This window comes from Chelonoidis abingdonii, chromosome 4 (genome assembly GCF_003597395.2).
Source record: "Chelonoidis abingdonii isolate Lonesome George chromosome 4, CheloAbing_2.0, whole genome shotgun sequence".
Taxonomy (NCBI): Eukaryota; Metazoa; Chordata; order Testudines; family Testudinidae; genus Chelonoidis; species Chelonoidis abingdonii.
This window is the reverse complement of record NC_133772.1, coordinates 1,709,749-1,726,737: the sequence shown is the minus strand read 5'-3', so window position 1 is coordinate 1,726,737 and position 16,989 is coordinate 1,709,749. Positions and strand designations below refer to the sequence as shown.

At 58.1% G+C, this 16,989-nt stretch overlaps 2 protein-coding genes across 2 annotated transcripts; both read left to right on the top strand.

Annotated features, from left to right (window-relative positions):
* The first annotated feature begins 237 nt into the window (after positions 1–237).
* On the top strand, positions 238–7,707 carry GREP1 (glycine rich extracellular protein 1). The gene is made up of 18 exons (XM_032806648.1): positions 238–316; positions 1,063–1,122; positions 1,423–1,476; positions 1,729–1,773; positions 2,101–2,157; positions 2,420–2,449; positions 3,457–3,495; positions 3,871–3,900; positions 4,446–4,493; positions 4,654–4,713; positions 4,791–4,850; positions 5,227–5,292; positions 5,459–5,542; positions 6,032–6,088; positions 6,214–6,276; positions 6,478–6,543; positions 6,707–6,760; positions 7,169–7,707. Exons 1-18 carry the CDS (start codon positions 238–240, stop codon positions 7,192–7,194), a joined length of 978 nt encoding a protein of 325 aa, XP_032662539.1. The 3' UTR covers positions 7,195–7,707.
* Positions 7,708–8,586: 879 nt separating this feature from the next.
* Positions 8,587–16,445, top strand: PKMYT1 (protein kinase, membrane associated tyrosine/threonine 1). Its single transcript, XM_032806653.2, has 8 exons — positions 8,587–8,692; positions 9,830–10,228; positions 10,454–10,944; positions 11,152–11,258; positions 14,092–14,264; positions 14,439–14,692; positions 15,293–15,391; positions 15,722–16,445. The coding sequence occupies exons 2-8, from the start codon at positions 9,854–9,856 to the stop codon at positions 15,948–15,950; spliced, it is 1,728 nt and encodes a 575-aa protein (XP_032662544.1). The 5' UTR covers positions 8,587–8,692; positions 9,830–9,853; the 3' UTR covers positions 15,951–16,445.
* Positions 16,446–16,989: the final 544 nt, after the last annotated feature.

The window sequence follows — 16,989 nt, the reverse complement described above, 5'->3', positions numbered from 1 at the left end:
AGTGTGTGTGTGTGTATCATTGCGAGTGTATCACAGTGTGTGTGTATCGCTGCGAACAATGGAGTGTGTCTATTGGTGTGCGGGTGTACCACACACATTCCCTTGCCCCCTCCTTGCAGGTGCTCCCCCTTCCCGGCAGTGGGTCACTGGGGGTGGGGCCAGGGGCAGAGTCATTCCCTGGGGGGTGGGGCCATGGTATATAGGGGGCCCAGGGCTTGAAGGGGAGCTCACATCGCCATGGGGCTGCGGACCCTGCACGCTGGGCTGTTTTTGCTGCTGCTGCTGCTATGCCTGGCCAGGGGCAGCCTGCAGGGGGGTGAGCAGGGCAGGGGGGTTGGGCTTGGGGGGCGAGCAGGGCAGGGGGGCTAGGGCTTGGGGGGCTGGGCTGGGACAGGGCTGCCTCATACAATGGCACTGCCCCTGTAGGGTGCTGCAGGTCCCAGAGGGGGAAAGGGGACACTTGGGGCAGCTCTGCAGTGCGGGGGCGGGGGGGGGGGCTAACCCCTGGCAGAGGGGAGAGAAACTGAGATGGGGTTGAATTAAGGATGAGATTAGATTGAGTCCCCTCCCAGAGCCAGGACAGAACCCAGGAGTCCTGGCTCCCAGCCCCCTCTGCTCTAACCACTAGCCCCCACTCCCCTCCCAGAGCCTGGGAGCGAACCCAGGAGTTCTGGCTCCCAGACCCCCCTGCTCTAACCCACCAGACTCACCTCCCCTCCCAGAGCCAGGAGAGAACCTGGGAGTCCTGGATTGGTTCACAAAGTCCCAGTTCAGGTGCCACCAGCCACCCTTGTCCTTGCCCAGGACTCCTGGGTTCTACCTGTTGCTCTGAAGTTGTTCCCAGCTACCCTTCCCATGGGTCCCTGCCCCAAATGCCACCATCCTCAGTGCCCACCTCTGCTGGGGACACCAATTCCGCACCCCACTCTTGCAGGGACCCTCAACCCACAGTCCCCTCCTATCACCCCTTGGTGTCCCCTGACCACCCCGTACCCCAGCGCTTCTCTACGGATACCCCATCTCTGATAGCTCCCTTGTGCCCCCCTCTGTACCTCCTCCCAGGAGTGAAACCACAGGCAAACGGAGCCCTAGGGCGTCTCTACCTCCCATCGCTGATCTGGGGTAAGTGGCGCTCCCAGCTGGGCACAGGGGGAGGTGTTCCTGAAGCAGAGCATGATGTTAGGGGGAAGAGAGGGGGCACCGGGCGTGGATGGATAGAGAGGGAAGGGGTGGGTATGAGGCTGGATGAAGGATGCAGAGGGGGGCTGAGGGAAAGGGGGCAGGGCTGCCCAGGGGGTCCCTGGCTAGCTGGCTGAGCTGGACCCAGCATTCTCAGGGGAGGGGGGATGGTCTCCCAGCAGGAGAGCGGCGGGGTGGGGGGCACAGGGGGCTGGCTCACTCCATGTGCTATATGGGTTGCAGGTGCAGGGGGAGTTCACCCTAAAGCTGGGCTGGGACCAGCTGGAGCCAAGGCAGGTGGGTGACTCCCAGCCCCTACCCCAGACCCCACTTCCCTTCCACAGCCGCGGAGAGAACCCAGGAGTCCTGGCTCCCAGCCCCCCTGCTCTAACCACCAGACCCTATTGCCCTCTCAGACCCAGGAGAGAACCCAGGAGTCCTGGCTCCCAGCCCCCCTGCTCTAACCCATTAGACCCCACTCCCCTGAAGCAAACTGTGATGGTGCGTTTGCTGCATCCTTCAGCCCTAGTGTCTGCTCCTTCCTTCCAGGACCATACACCGGCTATGGACCCCAAGGACTGCCACCAGGACCGGGTGAGCCCTGAGTGTGCGGCAGGTGCGGGGGAGGCTAGGGGTGGAAGTTGCTGGGTGGTTTGGGGGCTGCCCATGCTGCTCATGACATCTAGTCTCAGCTCTTTCCCAAACTGTGCTGGCCAGGAGCAGGGACAAGTTGGGTGGTGGGATTCCAGAAGACGTGTCCTCCAGCCTTGAGACCTCACACCCTGAGATCTTTCCAGATCCGTCCCACCCAGGGCAGAGACCTGGCTAGCTCCGTCTGAGAGGGACTGCTCCCCTGGCAGAGATGGAGCCCATCTTGTCCGCTGTTCCTCCCAGCTAATCCCTTTCCTCTGTTCCCGGCAGGAGCTCAGAATGGGTTTGGAATGGCACCAGGTGTACGAGTGAAGCCGGGCAAAGCAGGTGAGTGCAGATCAACTGCCCCACTGAGGGCGAAGGCTCCTTTCTCTGCCCACCTTGGCAGGGTGAATCCCTGACCCACTGAACATAGAAATACTGGAGTTCTCTCCAGGGAGTGTGGCGTTAAAAGAGAATCCCTGTTGGCTCGGAGCAATATAGGGCACCTGACACAAACACACAGTCCCCATCCCCTCCAGCAATGGGCAGCACTGTGCACTCTCCCACAAACATGTCTGGCTGTAACCCCCCTCTCCTTTCTGCACAGGCTATGGGGTCCCTGCCGGTTACGGTGCAGGTAGGAGCGCCCTCATCTTCCCTTTGCAGTTCTCACTGCCCCGACTCCCCAACCTGGAAGAAAAAGGGCTGGGGTTCTGGCATGTGGGAGAGCTCACGGCTCTCTCCCACCGGCTGATCAGAATCCAAAGCACGGCAATTTGGTGCAGGCTGGACACAGGGGTCCCGGCTTTCCCCACAGAGCTGGGGGAGCCTGCTCCCTTGTGCGATTGCACACCTAGAGACATCCCAGGGCACTGCGGATGGGGGGAACCTTGTACTCCCCCAGACTGCCCCCATCTGGCTGTTGGCGAGGGGATGGCCATAGTGAGCCTCGAGTATGGAGGGGGAAACTGGGGCACGGGGCTGAGGCTTGGCAAGGTATATAACCCAGGAGTTCTGACATCCAGGACTGCTGAGCCCTGCACGGACATGAACAGCTTCACAAGGTACCACACAGCAGCGAGAGGGCTGTGTCAAGCCTCATCCTCCCACAGACCCCCCACCTGCCCTGCCCCGTACACCTCCTGACCCACTCTGAGCTGGGGGCTGCCTCCCCTCAGGGGCCCTGGCGTGCAGCGCCGTCCTCCCGAGTGGCTGGGACACCCCCACACCCATGCACAGACCCACCAGGACATACTCTGCTCACCGTGCCTTGTTCAAAATAGCGCACGGCGCACTCCCCTCAGGCCAAGCCAGCTGCGAACTACAACTCCCAGAATGCTCTGTGGGCCAGGGCCACATGCTGCTGCTGCAGGATGGGGAGAGCGGGGCGGGTTCAGAGCCCGAGGGCTGGGTGCACAGCGCGGGCACTGCATCTGTGTCCGCAGCCCAGCTGCCAGCTGCCAGCCACAAAAATGGGCCGTGGGTATCCATGGTGCTACCCCTCGGCTAAACCCACTAGATCCCACTCCCCTCCGAGAGCTGGGGAGAGAACCCAGGAGTCCTAGCTCCCAGCCCCCTGCTCTGACCCACTAGACACCACTCCCCTCCCAGCGTCCTCATAGATTCCCATTATCCTTTTTCCAGGATTAGGTGGTTATTCCCAGGGTGCAAAACAAAAGCCAGGTGAGTATAAACAAAGTGGCTGTGGGTTGAGAGTGGGGGACACCAGCAGAGCTGGGAGGGGCAGGGCTGGGCTAGCAGGGGCTGCGGGTCGGGAGTGAGGGGCCCTGGCAGAGCTCTGGGGGAGCCCAGGGCTGGGCTAGCAGGGGCTGCGGGTCGGGAGTGAGGGGCACCGGCAGAGCTCTTGGGGGCAGGACTGGGATAGCAGGCAGCTGTGGGTCAGGATTGAGGGACACTGACAGAGCTGTGCAGGGCAAGGCTGGCCTAGCAGGGAGCTGTGGGTCAGCACTGACGGACACCAGCAGAGCTGTGGGGGCAGGGCTGGCCTAGCAGGGGGCTGTGGGTCAAGATTGAGGGCCCCCTGTGTGTCTATTTCAGGGTACTTCCATGCTGCGCTGCCCCTGGGAGGTGAGTCGGACCCCACTGCCCCTTATATTCCCATACCACTCTGCCCCTCCAACTGCCCCTTCTCAGGGAGATCAGTGCCTGGCCCTCCACTACATCCCCCCTCCCCCCCGCACCCTGACCCCTCTGCTTTTACTCCCCAACAGCCCTTGGGGTGGCTGGCAAAGCCTCCAAAGCAGGGAATCCCTCCCATGCACCCCCCATCAGGGTCCCCTGGGGTGTCTCCATCCCTCTTGATGTGCGCCCCCTCCTGTGTCCTCTTCCCCATCCCCCGCCACCTGTCTCTTCACTGTCTCGCTGGAGATCCCACCTCTCACAGCAATGACACCTTGAGGAGAGCCCCCTCCAGCTCACTGGGCTGTGGGGGGCCCTGAAGGGGTTGAAAGCCCGCCCCCCCACAGGTCCCAATCCCCTGCTAACCATCCCCCACCATTACTTTATCCCTCTCCGCCCCCGATGATCCCACCCCCAAACACCAGAGCCCACAGTGTGGAGGCCAGATTCTTCAGGGTCTGGGTCGATCTCATTCTGGGTTCTCCTCCCCACAGGTTTTGGGGCAGGACCCAGAGCTGGCAGCTCCCCCAGAGCTCAACAAGGTAAGGGGCATAAGCTAAGGCCAGGGCTGGAATAGGGAGGAGCTCCCCCCTCGCAGCCCGCACCCTGCCCCACTCCCCACAGCGCCCCCTGCTGGGAGAGGCCGGGACTGGAGCAGTGCACCCCAATTTGTGGCTGATCTGGATTCTCTTGGCTCTGTAGGCTACGCTGGAATAGGCGGTCGGTACCTAGTCAATGGAGCACAGTTTGGCTACGGGAATGGTAAGGGGACCCCAAATTATATTCCCTTCCCCCACACACCCAGGCTGAGCCTGTCTGATCTCCCATCTCTCTTCTAGGCTATGGTGCAGGAGGAAATGGTCACCCTGGGGCCGGACTCCAGTCAGGATATGGCAACGGTGTGTCCAGTGACAGAGGGATGAGAGTGAGGGGCACTGGCAGAGCTGAGGGGGGCCAGGGCTGGGCTAGCAGGGTCTGCGGGTCGGGAGTGAGGGGCACCAGCAGAGCTAGGGGGGCTGGGCTGAGCTGGCAGGGGTTGCGGGTCGGGAGTGAGGGGCACCGGCAGAGCTAGGGGGGCAGGGCTGGGCTAGCAGGGGCTGCAGGTCGGGAGTGAGGGGCACCGGCAGGGCTGGGCGGGGGCAGGGCTGGGCTAGCAGGGGCTGTGGGTGGGGAGTGAGGGGCACCAGCAGAGCTGGGCGGGGGCAGGTCTGGGCTAGCAGGGAGCTGCAGGTCGGCACTGGCCAAGCTAACTGCCTTGTATTATCCCATCCCCAGGTGCCCAGGCCACGTACTTGGGGCGTTTCGCTAGCCCTGGCACAGATCTCTCAGCTGCTAAATTTGGTGAGTCCTTCTGACCGCAGGGCAGGGGATTGCTCAGCTCGGGGGGATAGGAAATGGGACACGGGGCCTTTTGCTCCAATCTGGCCCCAGTGTGGGGAGCTGGCTGGCTCAAGGGGGACACAAAGGGGAGTTATCCCCCCATCCTGACACCCTGTCTGTGTTGCAGACCTGGGCCAGCTCCCATACAATGGGCAGCCCCAACAGGCCATGCCCACGGGTCTAGGGAGAGACTACAGCGCTGGGAAATATGGTAGGTGTGAGTAGGGGCACTGGGCTCATATGGGGGGTGGAACTTGTCCAGAGGGTTGTTATAGAGGAGATTGTAGGGGGCAGCCACCCCTCCAGGGGGGTTATTTGGGACACAGGGGTCTGTGCTAGGCCACCCAATATCTTAGCCCCCGCACCCTGCACAGAGATGTGGGGTGGGGGGCCGGAATGCCCCCTGCTAACCCTGCCTTGCCTAAACTAACATTACCCCCCCACCCCCCAGGAGATCCCGGGCATTTCCCCTATGGCCTGCAGCGCCCCGGGCTGGGTGCAGACAGGAAACCGTGCAGCAGCCCTGCTGGGATATCCATTCCCATCCCTGCCCCCAGTGGATGAGGGCCACCCGGGCGCCGGGGTCCCAGCGTACCAGGAAAAGCTTCCTGGGGTCTCAGCACCACTCTCCTTCCCAGCCCTTGGTGGGATCTCCCACTCCACTGCTGATCTCCCGCCACCACTGTGTTTTCTCCTCCAGGTGGCACAGGGCAGCTGACGTATAGGGCACAACCGGCTAGGCCCAGTGCCCTGGATGGTAAGAAATGCTCAGGGGCTGCCCAGAGAGGTGCCCACTCTCCTCCCGCATCTGGACAGATGGGTGTCCATCCCTGGGGCTCAAAGCCCCTTGCCTGTGCTAATTTCCTCCTTCCACCACTGCAGGCAATGGGAACGGACCGGGATATGCAAATAGAGGGGATCTGCAAGCTAACGGACTGGCTGCTGGTAAGATCCCTCCCGACCCCAGCATCCCCTCCTCATACTGGAGTAGCGGGAGCTCCCCCAACAGCCAGCACTCCTGCCCCACTCCCCTCATCACCCCCTGCTGGGAGAGTCTGGGCCTGGAGTAGCGGAAGCTCCCCCCATAGCCATCACTCCTGCCCCACTCTCGTCAGCGCCCCAGGCTAACCCTTGTCTCTCTTGCAGGGGGATACGGGCCACTCATAGCAGGACAAGCTCCCGGGGGCTATGGACTAACTCCAGCAGCACACGGTAGCAGTATGGGGTGGGGGGAAGAGTCCACATTATATCTGAAACCACTCTTGTGTGTGTGTCCTATGCCCTCTAGTGCTGTCCACAGAGAGTGATTCTCCTTTGGGCAGCAGAGACCAGGACAGCCTGTGATCTGTTCTCATCTGCTCTCATCCCCTTTTAGGAGGCAAGGAGGCCAAGTATGGCCTGAACGGCTTTCTGGGGAATGGATACAGAGGTAAGACTTGGGGAAGGCATGTGTATTGGTGGGGTGTGAATCTCAGAGATGGGGGAAAGGTGTGAATCTTGGAGGCGGTTTTCTAGGAGGGCATAGGCTAAAGAAGCCGAATCTCTGCAGTTTGGCTAAGGGCTTGAGGCAGGAAGTGGCTGCAAATGTCACAGCAGTGTGAACTTCAGGAAGGTTATTTCAGGGAAGGGGGGGGCAGCAGGTAAGATATATGATGGTATGTCCCATGCAGAATCCATGCCCTGTTCTTTAGTGAAGGGGGGAGGCAGGAGCTCCGGGAGAGAATGGATGTCTATCACTCTGTGTGCGGGCATCCCTTAGAGATGCACCAGACTCCACTCACCCTTGACGATGTGCAGCTGTCTTGAAGCTCTGACCCCATGTCTCTCTTTATTCCAGGTCGCTGCCCTCCCGGGAAGTGCTGAATGCTGGACCTTCACCTGGGGAACTCCACGCCACAGGATGGCACAAGCCAGCCGCATCTGGTGCTAAGAGAAACAAGAATTTCTCCTGATATAAATTATCATCTCTTTCTCTTTTTTTTCCTCTTTATTTTTAATGGCTAGAGATTTGTCTTTTTAAAGGAAAAACAAATGGTGACTGTCAATTTAACTTGTTTTTGGAAAGCGAGGCTGCAACATTTCTGGTGACCTCTGACTACAGTGACCAGATAGCAAGTGTGAAAAATCGGGATGGGGGTGAGGGGTAATTGGCACCTATATAAGAAAATGTCCCAAATATCCAGACTGTCCCTATAAAATCAAGACATCTGGTCACCCTACCAGGCCTCCCTGCCTCTTTGGTCTTGGCCAGTGAGGTGAGAAGGATTTTAAGGGTCGGTCAGTCCAGGAATATGGGATGCACAGAGGGGGTGACTCAGTTGTTAACTCCCCTTCACTGGATAGGCAGCAAATATTCGTTTGTAGCCAGAGGGTGGGGTGTGGGAGTGTTTGTAATAAAGATCCCGCACAAAGCTGAAGTCTCAAGGTCTTTGTACACCGTCCCGGTTACACTGGGGGCAGTTCACATCTCTCCCAGCAATCAGCGCAGGGTCTCGGAAGAGTCAGGCAAACGTTGGTTCTCCTCCAGTCGCGTTTCGAAGCGTTCCTTTGCCATCCTAGCAGCTAGAGTCTTAATTACAAAAAAATTAAAGCCGAGTCTCTGGAGAACAATGGAGGGGGGCTGTCCAGGCAACCATGGCTAGTCCTACCTACCCCAGAAAAGGGGAGATGGTATGTTGTTTTCTCCCCCCCCCGAACAAAATGTGGGGCCTTGGTTTTCAGCCCCCCACATGCAAGCCATCCATGCAGGTTGTCTCCCCACTCCTCAGGCTGCTGGCTTGCCCAGTGGGGGGAACTGGATATGGGTCACCCTGGGGAGGTTCTGGATCCCTGCCCCACCCAAGGGTGGGAGCTAGGGTAGTTATTGGGGCTGCCCCTGTACATGGAGGGGCTGTTTGAGGAAGGGGGCTGCCCCTGTGGAGGGCTGGGGGTTTCCAGGGGGCTTTGTCCTGAAACACTGTCCCCTGCCTGTGGGGTGGGGGTGGGATAGCAGAGGGGGCTGCCATTGAGGGGGCTGCACCAGGGGATGGGTTGGCCACACTTTGGTTGCCCCAGTGCATTGTGGGCGGGAACGTCCCTTGGCCGCGCTCCCCACCGGCAGAGCCGAGCTGCAGTGGGCGTGGCGAATGAGCGGGGAGGCGGGGCTATGCCGGCCTCTCGCCTTTGATTGGCTACCGAGGTGTTGGCGGGAGGCGGTTGGCGGCTCGCGCCGCGCCGGGGGCGATTTTGGCGCCAGGAGGGAGCGGCGGTTGGGCTGGCTCGGGGCGCGCGCGCGGGAAAGGGCTGCGGGGGAGCCCGCTACATCCGGGTACCTGGAGGGGAGCGAGTGCGGCGCCCCCGCCTCGCGGGGACCGGGCAGGAGGTGAGGCCCCAGGGGCCCCCGCTGGCCCCGCCCACGGCCCGCTCGCGCCAGGCGGTCCGCGCGTCCTCCGCGCTGAGGCCAAGGAGGCTGAGGCTGGCGGCTCCCCCCGCCGGCCCCTCCCGCCGCCATCCCGCCGAACCCCGCCCCAGTGCCCCCCACGGATCCCCCCCCTCACCCCCTACACCACCAACCCCATCACACCGCCAGAGGGCCCCGCCCCCCCAAGGCCCCCCTTCCCTACCCACTCACCCGCCGCCCCCGCCGCTGGCATCCACTCCGCGAGCCGCCCCATGCCCCACTGGATCCTCCCTGCTACACCACCCAACCCCCATAGCCCCCCCCCGGCCACTGCCCCTGCCTCCCGACCTCCCCCTACACCACCCAACCCCATCAGCCCCACGCCGGGCCCCCGCCCCCCCAGATGCCCCCCTTCCCCTACACCACCAACCCTCAGCACCCCCCGTCGTGCCCACGCCGCCGGAGCCTCCCCCAATGCCACCCATGGATCTCCTCCCTGCTACACCCAACCACCATCGCTCCGCCGCCGACCCTCCAGTGCACCCCCCACTGGACCCTCCTCCTACCACCCAACCCCCATCAACCCGGCAGCGGCGCCGCCGCCCCCCCAAGCCCCCCCTTCCCCTACACACCCAACGCCCTGCCAGCCCCCTGCTGGCCCCTCCCCCCACCAACCCACCTGCTGAGCCGGCCCGCCCTCCAATGCCCCCCATGGACCCCTATCCCTACGTCAGTCCCCTCCCCCTCTACGACCACCCCAAGTGCCTGACAGCGCCCCTCCAGGCCCTCCCCATTCCAGTCCCCCACCAGACCCTGCCAATGCCCCCTGGAGGCCCCTAGACTTTCCCCTGCCAAGGTACCCCTCACTTTATCCTCTGCCCAAGAGGGGTCACAAGTGAACATCTCCCATTCAAGCCAGGCCGGGAGCATTGTACCGGGGTGGCCTAACCCAACCACCTCAGCCTAGGGGCCCTGGCTTGGAGATTCCCCCCCCCCCCCCATGCCAATAGGTGCTGACCAGGAAACCCGAAACCCCCCATCACCAGCCCCTGGGCGCTCTCCCCAGCTGTGCCTGGCCATGCTGCTGACCCCGGGTGCTGTCTTTCCCTTTCCCTGCAGCGCCTCCCGCTGGCAGAGCAGGCCATGCCGCTGCCCCTGGACTGCGCAGGGGCCGAGTCCCAGCTGAGCCGCACACCCCTGCCGGTGCCTGTGCCAGCCTTCTTCCAGGAGGCCGAGCGCAGCTTCTCAGCGAAGAAGCCAGGCCGCCCGCTCAGCTACACCCTCCCGCCCCGACCGCGCCACAAGGGCACCTTGACTGTCAGCCGGGTCTTTGCCGGCCGCCAACCGCAGCCCTGGAGCCAGCCCCGGCCGCGCAGCGTCTCCTTCCGTGGCTCCCAGGCCCGGGCGCTGGCCCCCCGTAGCCGCCTCTACGACCCTGCCCGCAGAGAGCCCTTCTTCAGCCAGTGCTTTCAGCTGCTGGGCCGGCTGGGGCGCGGCTCCTTCGGGGAGGTGTATAAGGTAAGGGGGGAGATCCCAGCTGGGGGTGGGTAGATTAGGGGGATCCTAGCTGGGGGATGAGCATGATTCTCAACCTGGGCCTGTCCCCACTGGTGGCTGACCTGTGTGCAGCAAGGAGGATGAGTATGGAGTTATTCTGTGGGGCAGAGTTGTGGGGAAAGGAGGGAATCTGTCCAGGGAGCTGGGTTCTGGCCTTACCCTCCACATCTGATCTGTCCCCCACAGGTGTGCAGCAAGGAGGACGGGCGGCTGTATGCAGTGAAGCGCTCAGTGGAGCCATTCCGGGGCGCCGGCGACCGGCAGCGCAAGCTGGCTGAGGTGCGGAAGCACGAGCGGGTGGGGCGCCACCCCAACTGCGTGAGCTTCGTGCGGGCCTGGGAGGAGCGGGGTCAGCTGTACATCCAGACGGAGCTGTGCCCGGCCAGCCTGCTGCAGCACTGCGAGGGGCGCGGGAAGCTGCCCGAGGGCCAGGTGCGGGCCTGCCTCTGGGACCTGCTGCAGGCACTGCGCCACCTGCACTCCTGCGGGCTGCTGCACATGGACGTCAAGCCGGCCAACGTCTTCCTTACCAAGCGCCGTGTCTGCAAGCTGGGCGACTTTGGCCTGGTGCTGGAGTTGGACCGTGGGGACCTGAGTGACGCCCAGGAGGGTGACCCGCGCTACATGGCACCCGAGCTGCTGCGGGGAGAGTACAGTGAGGCGGCTGATGTCTTCAGGTGGGCCCGCTAGAGCCAGGGATAGAACCCAGGAGTCCTGACTCCCAGCCCGACCCCTCTATCCACTAGACCCATCCTCTGGCTTTCAGTCTGCACACTCTTTCTTGACCGCGGCCCCATGTGCTCTGAGTCCAGGCATGTGGCAGGGAGCAGAGGATTCTGGGAGGCCAGCTCCTGGCTGACCCAGTGTGTGCATCTCTCTTCCAGCCTTGGCATGACTATCCTGGAAATCGCCTGCAATATGGAGCTGCCCAATGGAGGGGAGGGCTGGCAGCAGCTCCGGCAGGGCTACTTGCCCCCCGAATTCACTGCTGGTAAGTGGGGGTCTCCTTTCCTGGCACAGATGAAGCTGCTGATGGCTACTCAGTGTACCATGGACCCTTCTTCACACAGGGAAACCTGCTGGAATTGGCATTCAGAGCGGGGAGGGGGGCTGGGAGCCAGGACTCCTGGGTTCCATCCCAAGAGAGTAGTGTCTGTCTAGTGCCATGATACTGACAAGCAACAAGTGGCTCTTTAATGTGTCTCCTTGTGGCTCTTTGCAGTGCATGATATTAAAACACTGATTTAATTATTAACCAGTCAGGATGCTTTTTACAATGTTATTAACTGATTGTAGTCGGTAAAATAATACTTGATCAGTCATTTTGCTGTGAGACTAAAATACTGTAAAATCTCAGTTGTGAAAACCAGCGTTACGAACTGATCAGTAAACCACACACCTCATTTGGAACATCAGCAGAGATGGGGGGGGGGGGGTAAATACGTACAGTACTGTTAGTGTAAATGATTTAAAAGGGAAAGAGCAAACTTCTACAGCCATAGTAAGTTCAAACTTATTAAGTTCAAATCTGATTATAAACTTTAAAAAGAACAACCATAACGTTTTGTCTAGAATTACAAAAAACCGCCATTCGCTTGGAACTCTGAAGGTACGCGGTGGTGTTATATAAAAACTAAATATGTTCCTTCACACTGTTTAACTAATGATCTATAGTAAATAAACAATGAATTTAACAAACTGTGGCTTTCATGTAATGCTGATTCTCAAATTGCTTCTGAACCACTGACGTCAGTATCTACTGGTCTATTGCAGGGGCTTCTAGCTTCCAGGACTCCGTGTCCGCCTTCAGTGAGTCTGATTTGTCTTGCTGCTAGCCCCAAAGTTCACCTCCTAAAAATGATTACTTACAAAATCAACAGTAAATAACAAAGTGTCACAGCAAACCTGTTACTGAAAACTGGCTGACTTTCTCATTTTACCATAATAATTATAAAAACAACTGGAATAGGGTCGTCACTCATTTAAAAAAAAAAATTAATATGGTATCGCACTGGAAAGATAGTAAATACCATTATGTTAATATTTCTTACATTTCAAATATATTGATTTCAATTACCCACAATACAAAGTGTAAGTGCTCACTTATATATTTGTTACACACACAGTGCAGCAGTAAAAAACAAAAGAAATAGTATTTTTCAGTTCACCTAATACAAATAATGTAGTGTAATCTCTTTATCATGAAAGCTGAACTTACAAATGTAGAAATAAGTACAAAAAATAACTCCACTCAAAAATAAAACAATGTAAAACTTCAGAGCCTACAAGTCCATTCAGTCCTACTTCTTGTTCTGCCAATCACTCAGACAAACAAGTTTGTTTATATTTGCAGGCTATAATGCTGCCTGCTTCTTATTTACAATGTCACCTGACAGTGAGAACAGGCATTCACATTGCACTGTTATAGCCGACGTCACAAGATACGTACGTGCCGGATGCACTAAAGATTCATATCCCTTCATGCTTCAGCCTTCCAGAGGACATGCGTCCATGCTAATGACAGGTTCTGCTCAATACCAATCCAGAGCAGTGCAAACGACACGTTAATTTTCATTATTTGAGTCAGATGCCACCAGAAGAAGGTTGGTTTTCTTTTGCGGGTTCAGTTCTGTAGTTTCCACATCTGAGTGTTGCTCTTTTAAGACTTCTGAAAGCATGTTCCACACTTCGTCCCTCTCAATCTGAAGTGCCTTCCAAATCTGTTAAACTTTGGGTGGAGTGCTGTAGCTATCTTTAGAAATCTCACATTGGTACCTTCTTTGCTTCTTGTCAAATCTGAAGTGAAAGTGGTCTTAAAATGAACCACATGTGCTGCATCATCTGCGAGTGCTTTAACGTGAAATATGGCAAAATGCGGGTAAAACAAAGCAGGAGACATACAATTCTCCCCAATTCTCAGTCTCAGATTTAATTATTATTTTTTAACGAGTGTCATCAGCATGGACACATGTCCTCTGGAATCGTGGCTGAAGCATGAAGGGCATACGAATCTTTAGAGCATTTGGCATGTAAATATCTTGCGATGCCAGCTACAACAGTGCCATGTGAATGCTTGTTCTCACTTTCAGGTGACGTTGTAAATAAGAAGTGAGCAGCATTATCTCCTGTAAATGTGAACAAACTTGTTTGTCTGAGCAATTGGCTGAACAAGAAGTAGGACTGAGTGGACTTGTAAAAAATCTACATTTGTAAGTTGCACTTTCACGATAAAGAAATTGCAGTACAGTACTTGTATGAGGTGAACTGAAAAATATGATTTCTTTGTTAATCATTTTTACAGTGCAAATATTTGTAATAAAAATAGTATAAAGTGAGCCTAGTACACTTTGTATTCTGTGTTGAAATCAACATTTGAAAATGTAGAAAAATTTCAATTGATATTTAAATTATTTAACAGTGCGATTTAAAACAGCGTGATTAATGTTTTGAGTTACTCGTGTGAGTGAACTGTGATTAATTGACAGCCCTAACTGGAATATCAGTATTGTATTTGCATTTCAGTGTGTAGTATATAGAGCAGAATAAACAAGTCATTGGATGCAATTTTAGTTTGGACAGACTTTGCTAGTGCTTTTTCTGTAGCCTGCTGTAAAACAAGGTGACTATCTGGATGAGTTGATGTACCCCCTGGCCCTGGGAGACCTGTGCATACCCCGAGGGGAACACATACCCCTGGTTGAGAACCACTGGTGCAGTGGTTAAAGACAGCAGGACTGGAACTGAAGGGCACTAGGGGGCACTGTGCTGCAGGGAGATGGGTGGGGCTCAGTAGGGAGCGCTGCTGACATCTCTCCGTGGCCCAGGTCTCTCCTCAGAGCTGCGGGCCCTGTTGGCTGCCATGTTGGACCCCGATCCCCGGCTCCGGCCCTCTGTGGAGGCGCTGCTCAACTCCAGCATCATGCGCAAGACAGAGAAGTGGCGCAAGCTGACACTGCTGGTGCAGGACGGACTCCTGAGAGCTGCTTCCTTGTGCCAGGTGAGTTCTAGGGGTGAGGGAGCACGTCAGTCCTTAACCCACAGCCCCCAGCTCTGCCGGTGCCCCTCACTCCCGACCTGCAGCCCCTGCTAGCCCAGCCCAGGCCTCCCCCCAGCTCCGCTGGTGCCCTTCAGTCCTGTTGGTTGAAATTTCTCTTCTCTCTCCCCTGCTCAGGGCGTTGGGAGTTTTGTGCGTTGGCTGTGGGCTGCCCTGTGCCTGCCGGCGCGCTGGCTCTCCAGCTGGCATCGCAGTGTGCCTGTTACCCCGCCCTGCTCCCCACTACTTGCCACCCTGCTGGATAGCAGCTTCTCCTGGGACGAAGAGGAGGAGGAGGAAGATGGGAGCCTGGGGGAGGGTGTGTTCGAGGTATCGGGAGTCTGCGGGCGGCATAACCATACATGCCCCGGGGAGCTGCTATTGCAGGACAAGTGAGTGCAGGGGGGACAACACACCCACATCTACCCATGGGCCCCTGTCCCCTCCAGTAGGGGGCAGCGCTGCTTCTCCTGATCCACTCCAGCAGAGGGCAGCACTGCCCCGGTGTGCTCTCACGTACAGGGGAGGAAGGGACTTCTGGGGTGCAGGGAAGATATGGGGGTGAATCTTGGACTGCAGAGGGGTAGGAACATGGCAAGAGGGAGACTGGAAGTGTATGAAGAAGAGGAAACAAAATATAAGATGTGGGGGGACGGTATCTGGGGCAGGTAGGAATGCAGGAGGAAGCTGGGGTGGGGCATTTGAGGGGGCTACGAATATGGGGTAGTCCATATGGAGGGCAAGTGGACGAAAGGGGCTGCATGGGTGCAGGAGTATGTGGTTCTCCTCCCTTTGGGGTGTAATAGGGCATGAGAGAGAACCCTCTAAGGGATGGGGTACTCCTGGGGTGGGATATCTGGGGTGTCCCCTTGGTGATTGGGAGGCATGGACTCCCTGAGCTTCCTATGAGGGATGCATGGGAATGCTGGGTCCCAGGGCCAGCCTCTCCTGCCCCACAAGGGCTTTCCCTCACACCTCTGCTTCCCTGGCAGGCCCCCGAGCTCCCCACCGCTGAACTTGCATCCCTCTGTGGGCAGCACTTCCACCCCGCGCCACCTCTCTCCACCAGAGACCGGCAGCAGGAGGACGAGGTGAGACGCTGGGTGTCGGGCAGGGCTGCAGCCTATCCTGTGGGTCTCTTCCCTTGCTTCCTCATACTTGAGAACCCAGGAGTCCTGTCTTCTAACCCACCAGACCCCACTCCCTTCTCAGAGCTGGGGAGAGAACCCAGGAGTCCGGGCTCCCAGTCTCCACTGCTCTAACCCCTTCGATCCTACTCCCCTCCCAGAGCTAACTGGAGTATCTCAGCTGAAGGACAATCAGGGACAATCCTGCCCTGGGTGGGGATGGTCTAGATGAGCCCCTAGGGGGTGTCTCCATCTCCCACTGCCCTGATCCCACCCTGGTTTCCCCCCTTCTAGGTCCTCAGCTGTCCAGGGCAGCCCCAACCTGAGCCGCATCAGCCCAGATTCCGCCCCCAGCAGCCCCGGCTCCCCCAATGGGGGCAGCCTCCGCCGCACCCTGGCCTTCGAGGAGGAGGATGACGAGCAGAGGGAGGAGAGCGGCCCCCAGGGTGCAGGCCAGCATTGCTCCTTCGAGCCCAGGAACCTCTTGAGCATGTTCGAGGATGCCACCGTGGAGCAGAAGTGACCGGGCTCCAAAGATCAGCTACCCTCAGCTTGATGGTTCCTGGGGCGGGGAGGGTGAGTGTCCCTCACTGGGGTAATGACCCCACATGCTCCCCGCTGAGGCTCTGTGGGCCCTCGCTGCCCCCACTCTGTTCTCCACACTGCTGGGGGTGGGGAGGGAGCCCTCCTTCCTTGATGCTGCTTCTGTTGCTGGCAGCAGGGGGCTGCTGGGAGGAGTAGTTGGGGGTTGAATCTCAATGTACTTTTTTTTTTTTTTTTTTTTTAAGCTTTTTAACCTCTTCATGAAATGGTGGGAGGGACACAGGTGCTGCCATCCCCTCCCACCAGAGGTCACTGGCTCTGCCCCAGGCTAGGACCCACTGGGGTTTGTGGATCTTCTTTGCTTTTTCTGTTTTTAAGGGAAGGCAGCAACTATGAAAAGTGTTTAATAAAAAGTGCTTTGAAACAATCACAGGGCTAAGGGACAGCTCACGGGGGAATAGATTGTCAGGGTCGCTCCCGTCTCTGGGGTGTGGGCAGCACTGCCCCTGGCTGGAGGGAACTGGGATCCCCTGGGTGTGTGGGGTGATCTGTGCCACTCTACCTCCAGCTTGACCACTAGCACCACTACCTCACTCCCACCTCAGCAGGGCTGATGAACTGGGATTTCTTTGGCACTCTACAGACCTTGATTATGTAACACCCCCCAGGGGTGCACAAGGCCTGTCCAGCAGCCTGTCAGCCACCCCGTGGGACATGCAGCAGTGGGGGTGTCCTACCACACAGAATTGGGATGGGCAGTCAGGTACCTTTCTCTGCTCTTCTCGGATTTCTCTCAGGTAGAGGTGTGGATGTGCTTTGTGGGCTGACTCTCCTACGGCCCCTCCCTCCACAATAAACTGAGGCACAGGCAAGGGAAATAATGGCGCTCTGAGCACACACATTACAGTTAGGACAGAACCCAGGCGTCCTGGCTTCCAGCTCCCCTGCTCTAACCTACTGGATCCCATTCCTCTTCCAGAGCTGGGGCTAAAGCCAAAGGGCCCAAAATTAAATTATTG

Coding starts and splice junctions, on each gene's coding strand:
- GREP1 (XM_032806648.1), top strand. CDS start 238: ATGGGGCTGCGGACCCTGCACGCTGGGCTGTTTTTGCTGCTGCTGCTG. Junction 3,901..4,445: donor TGCTGCGCTGCCCCTGGGAG/GTGAGTCGGACC, acceptor TCCTCCCCACAG/GTTTTGGGGCAGGACCCAGA. Junction 5,293..5,458: donor TCTCTCAGCTGCTAAATTTG/GTGAGTCCTTCT, acceptor TCTGTGTTGCAG/ACCTGGGCCAGCTCCCATAC.
- PKMYT1 (XM_032806653.2), top strand. CDS start 9,854: ATGCCGCTGCCCCTGGACTGCGCAGGGGCCGAGTCCCAGCTGAGCCGC. Junction 10,945..11,151: donor GAGGCGGCTGATGTCTTCAG/GTGGGCCCGCTA, acceptor TCTCTCTTCCAG/CCTTGGCATGACTATCCTGG. Junction 11,259..14,091: donor GCCCCCCGAATTCACTGCTG/GTAAGTGGGGGT, acceptor TCCGTGGCCCAG/GTCTCTCCTCAGAGCTGCGG.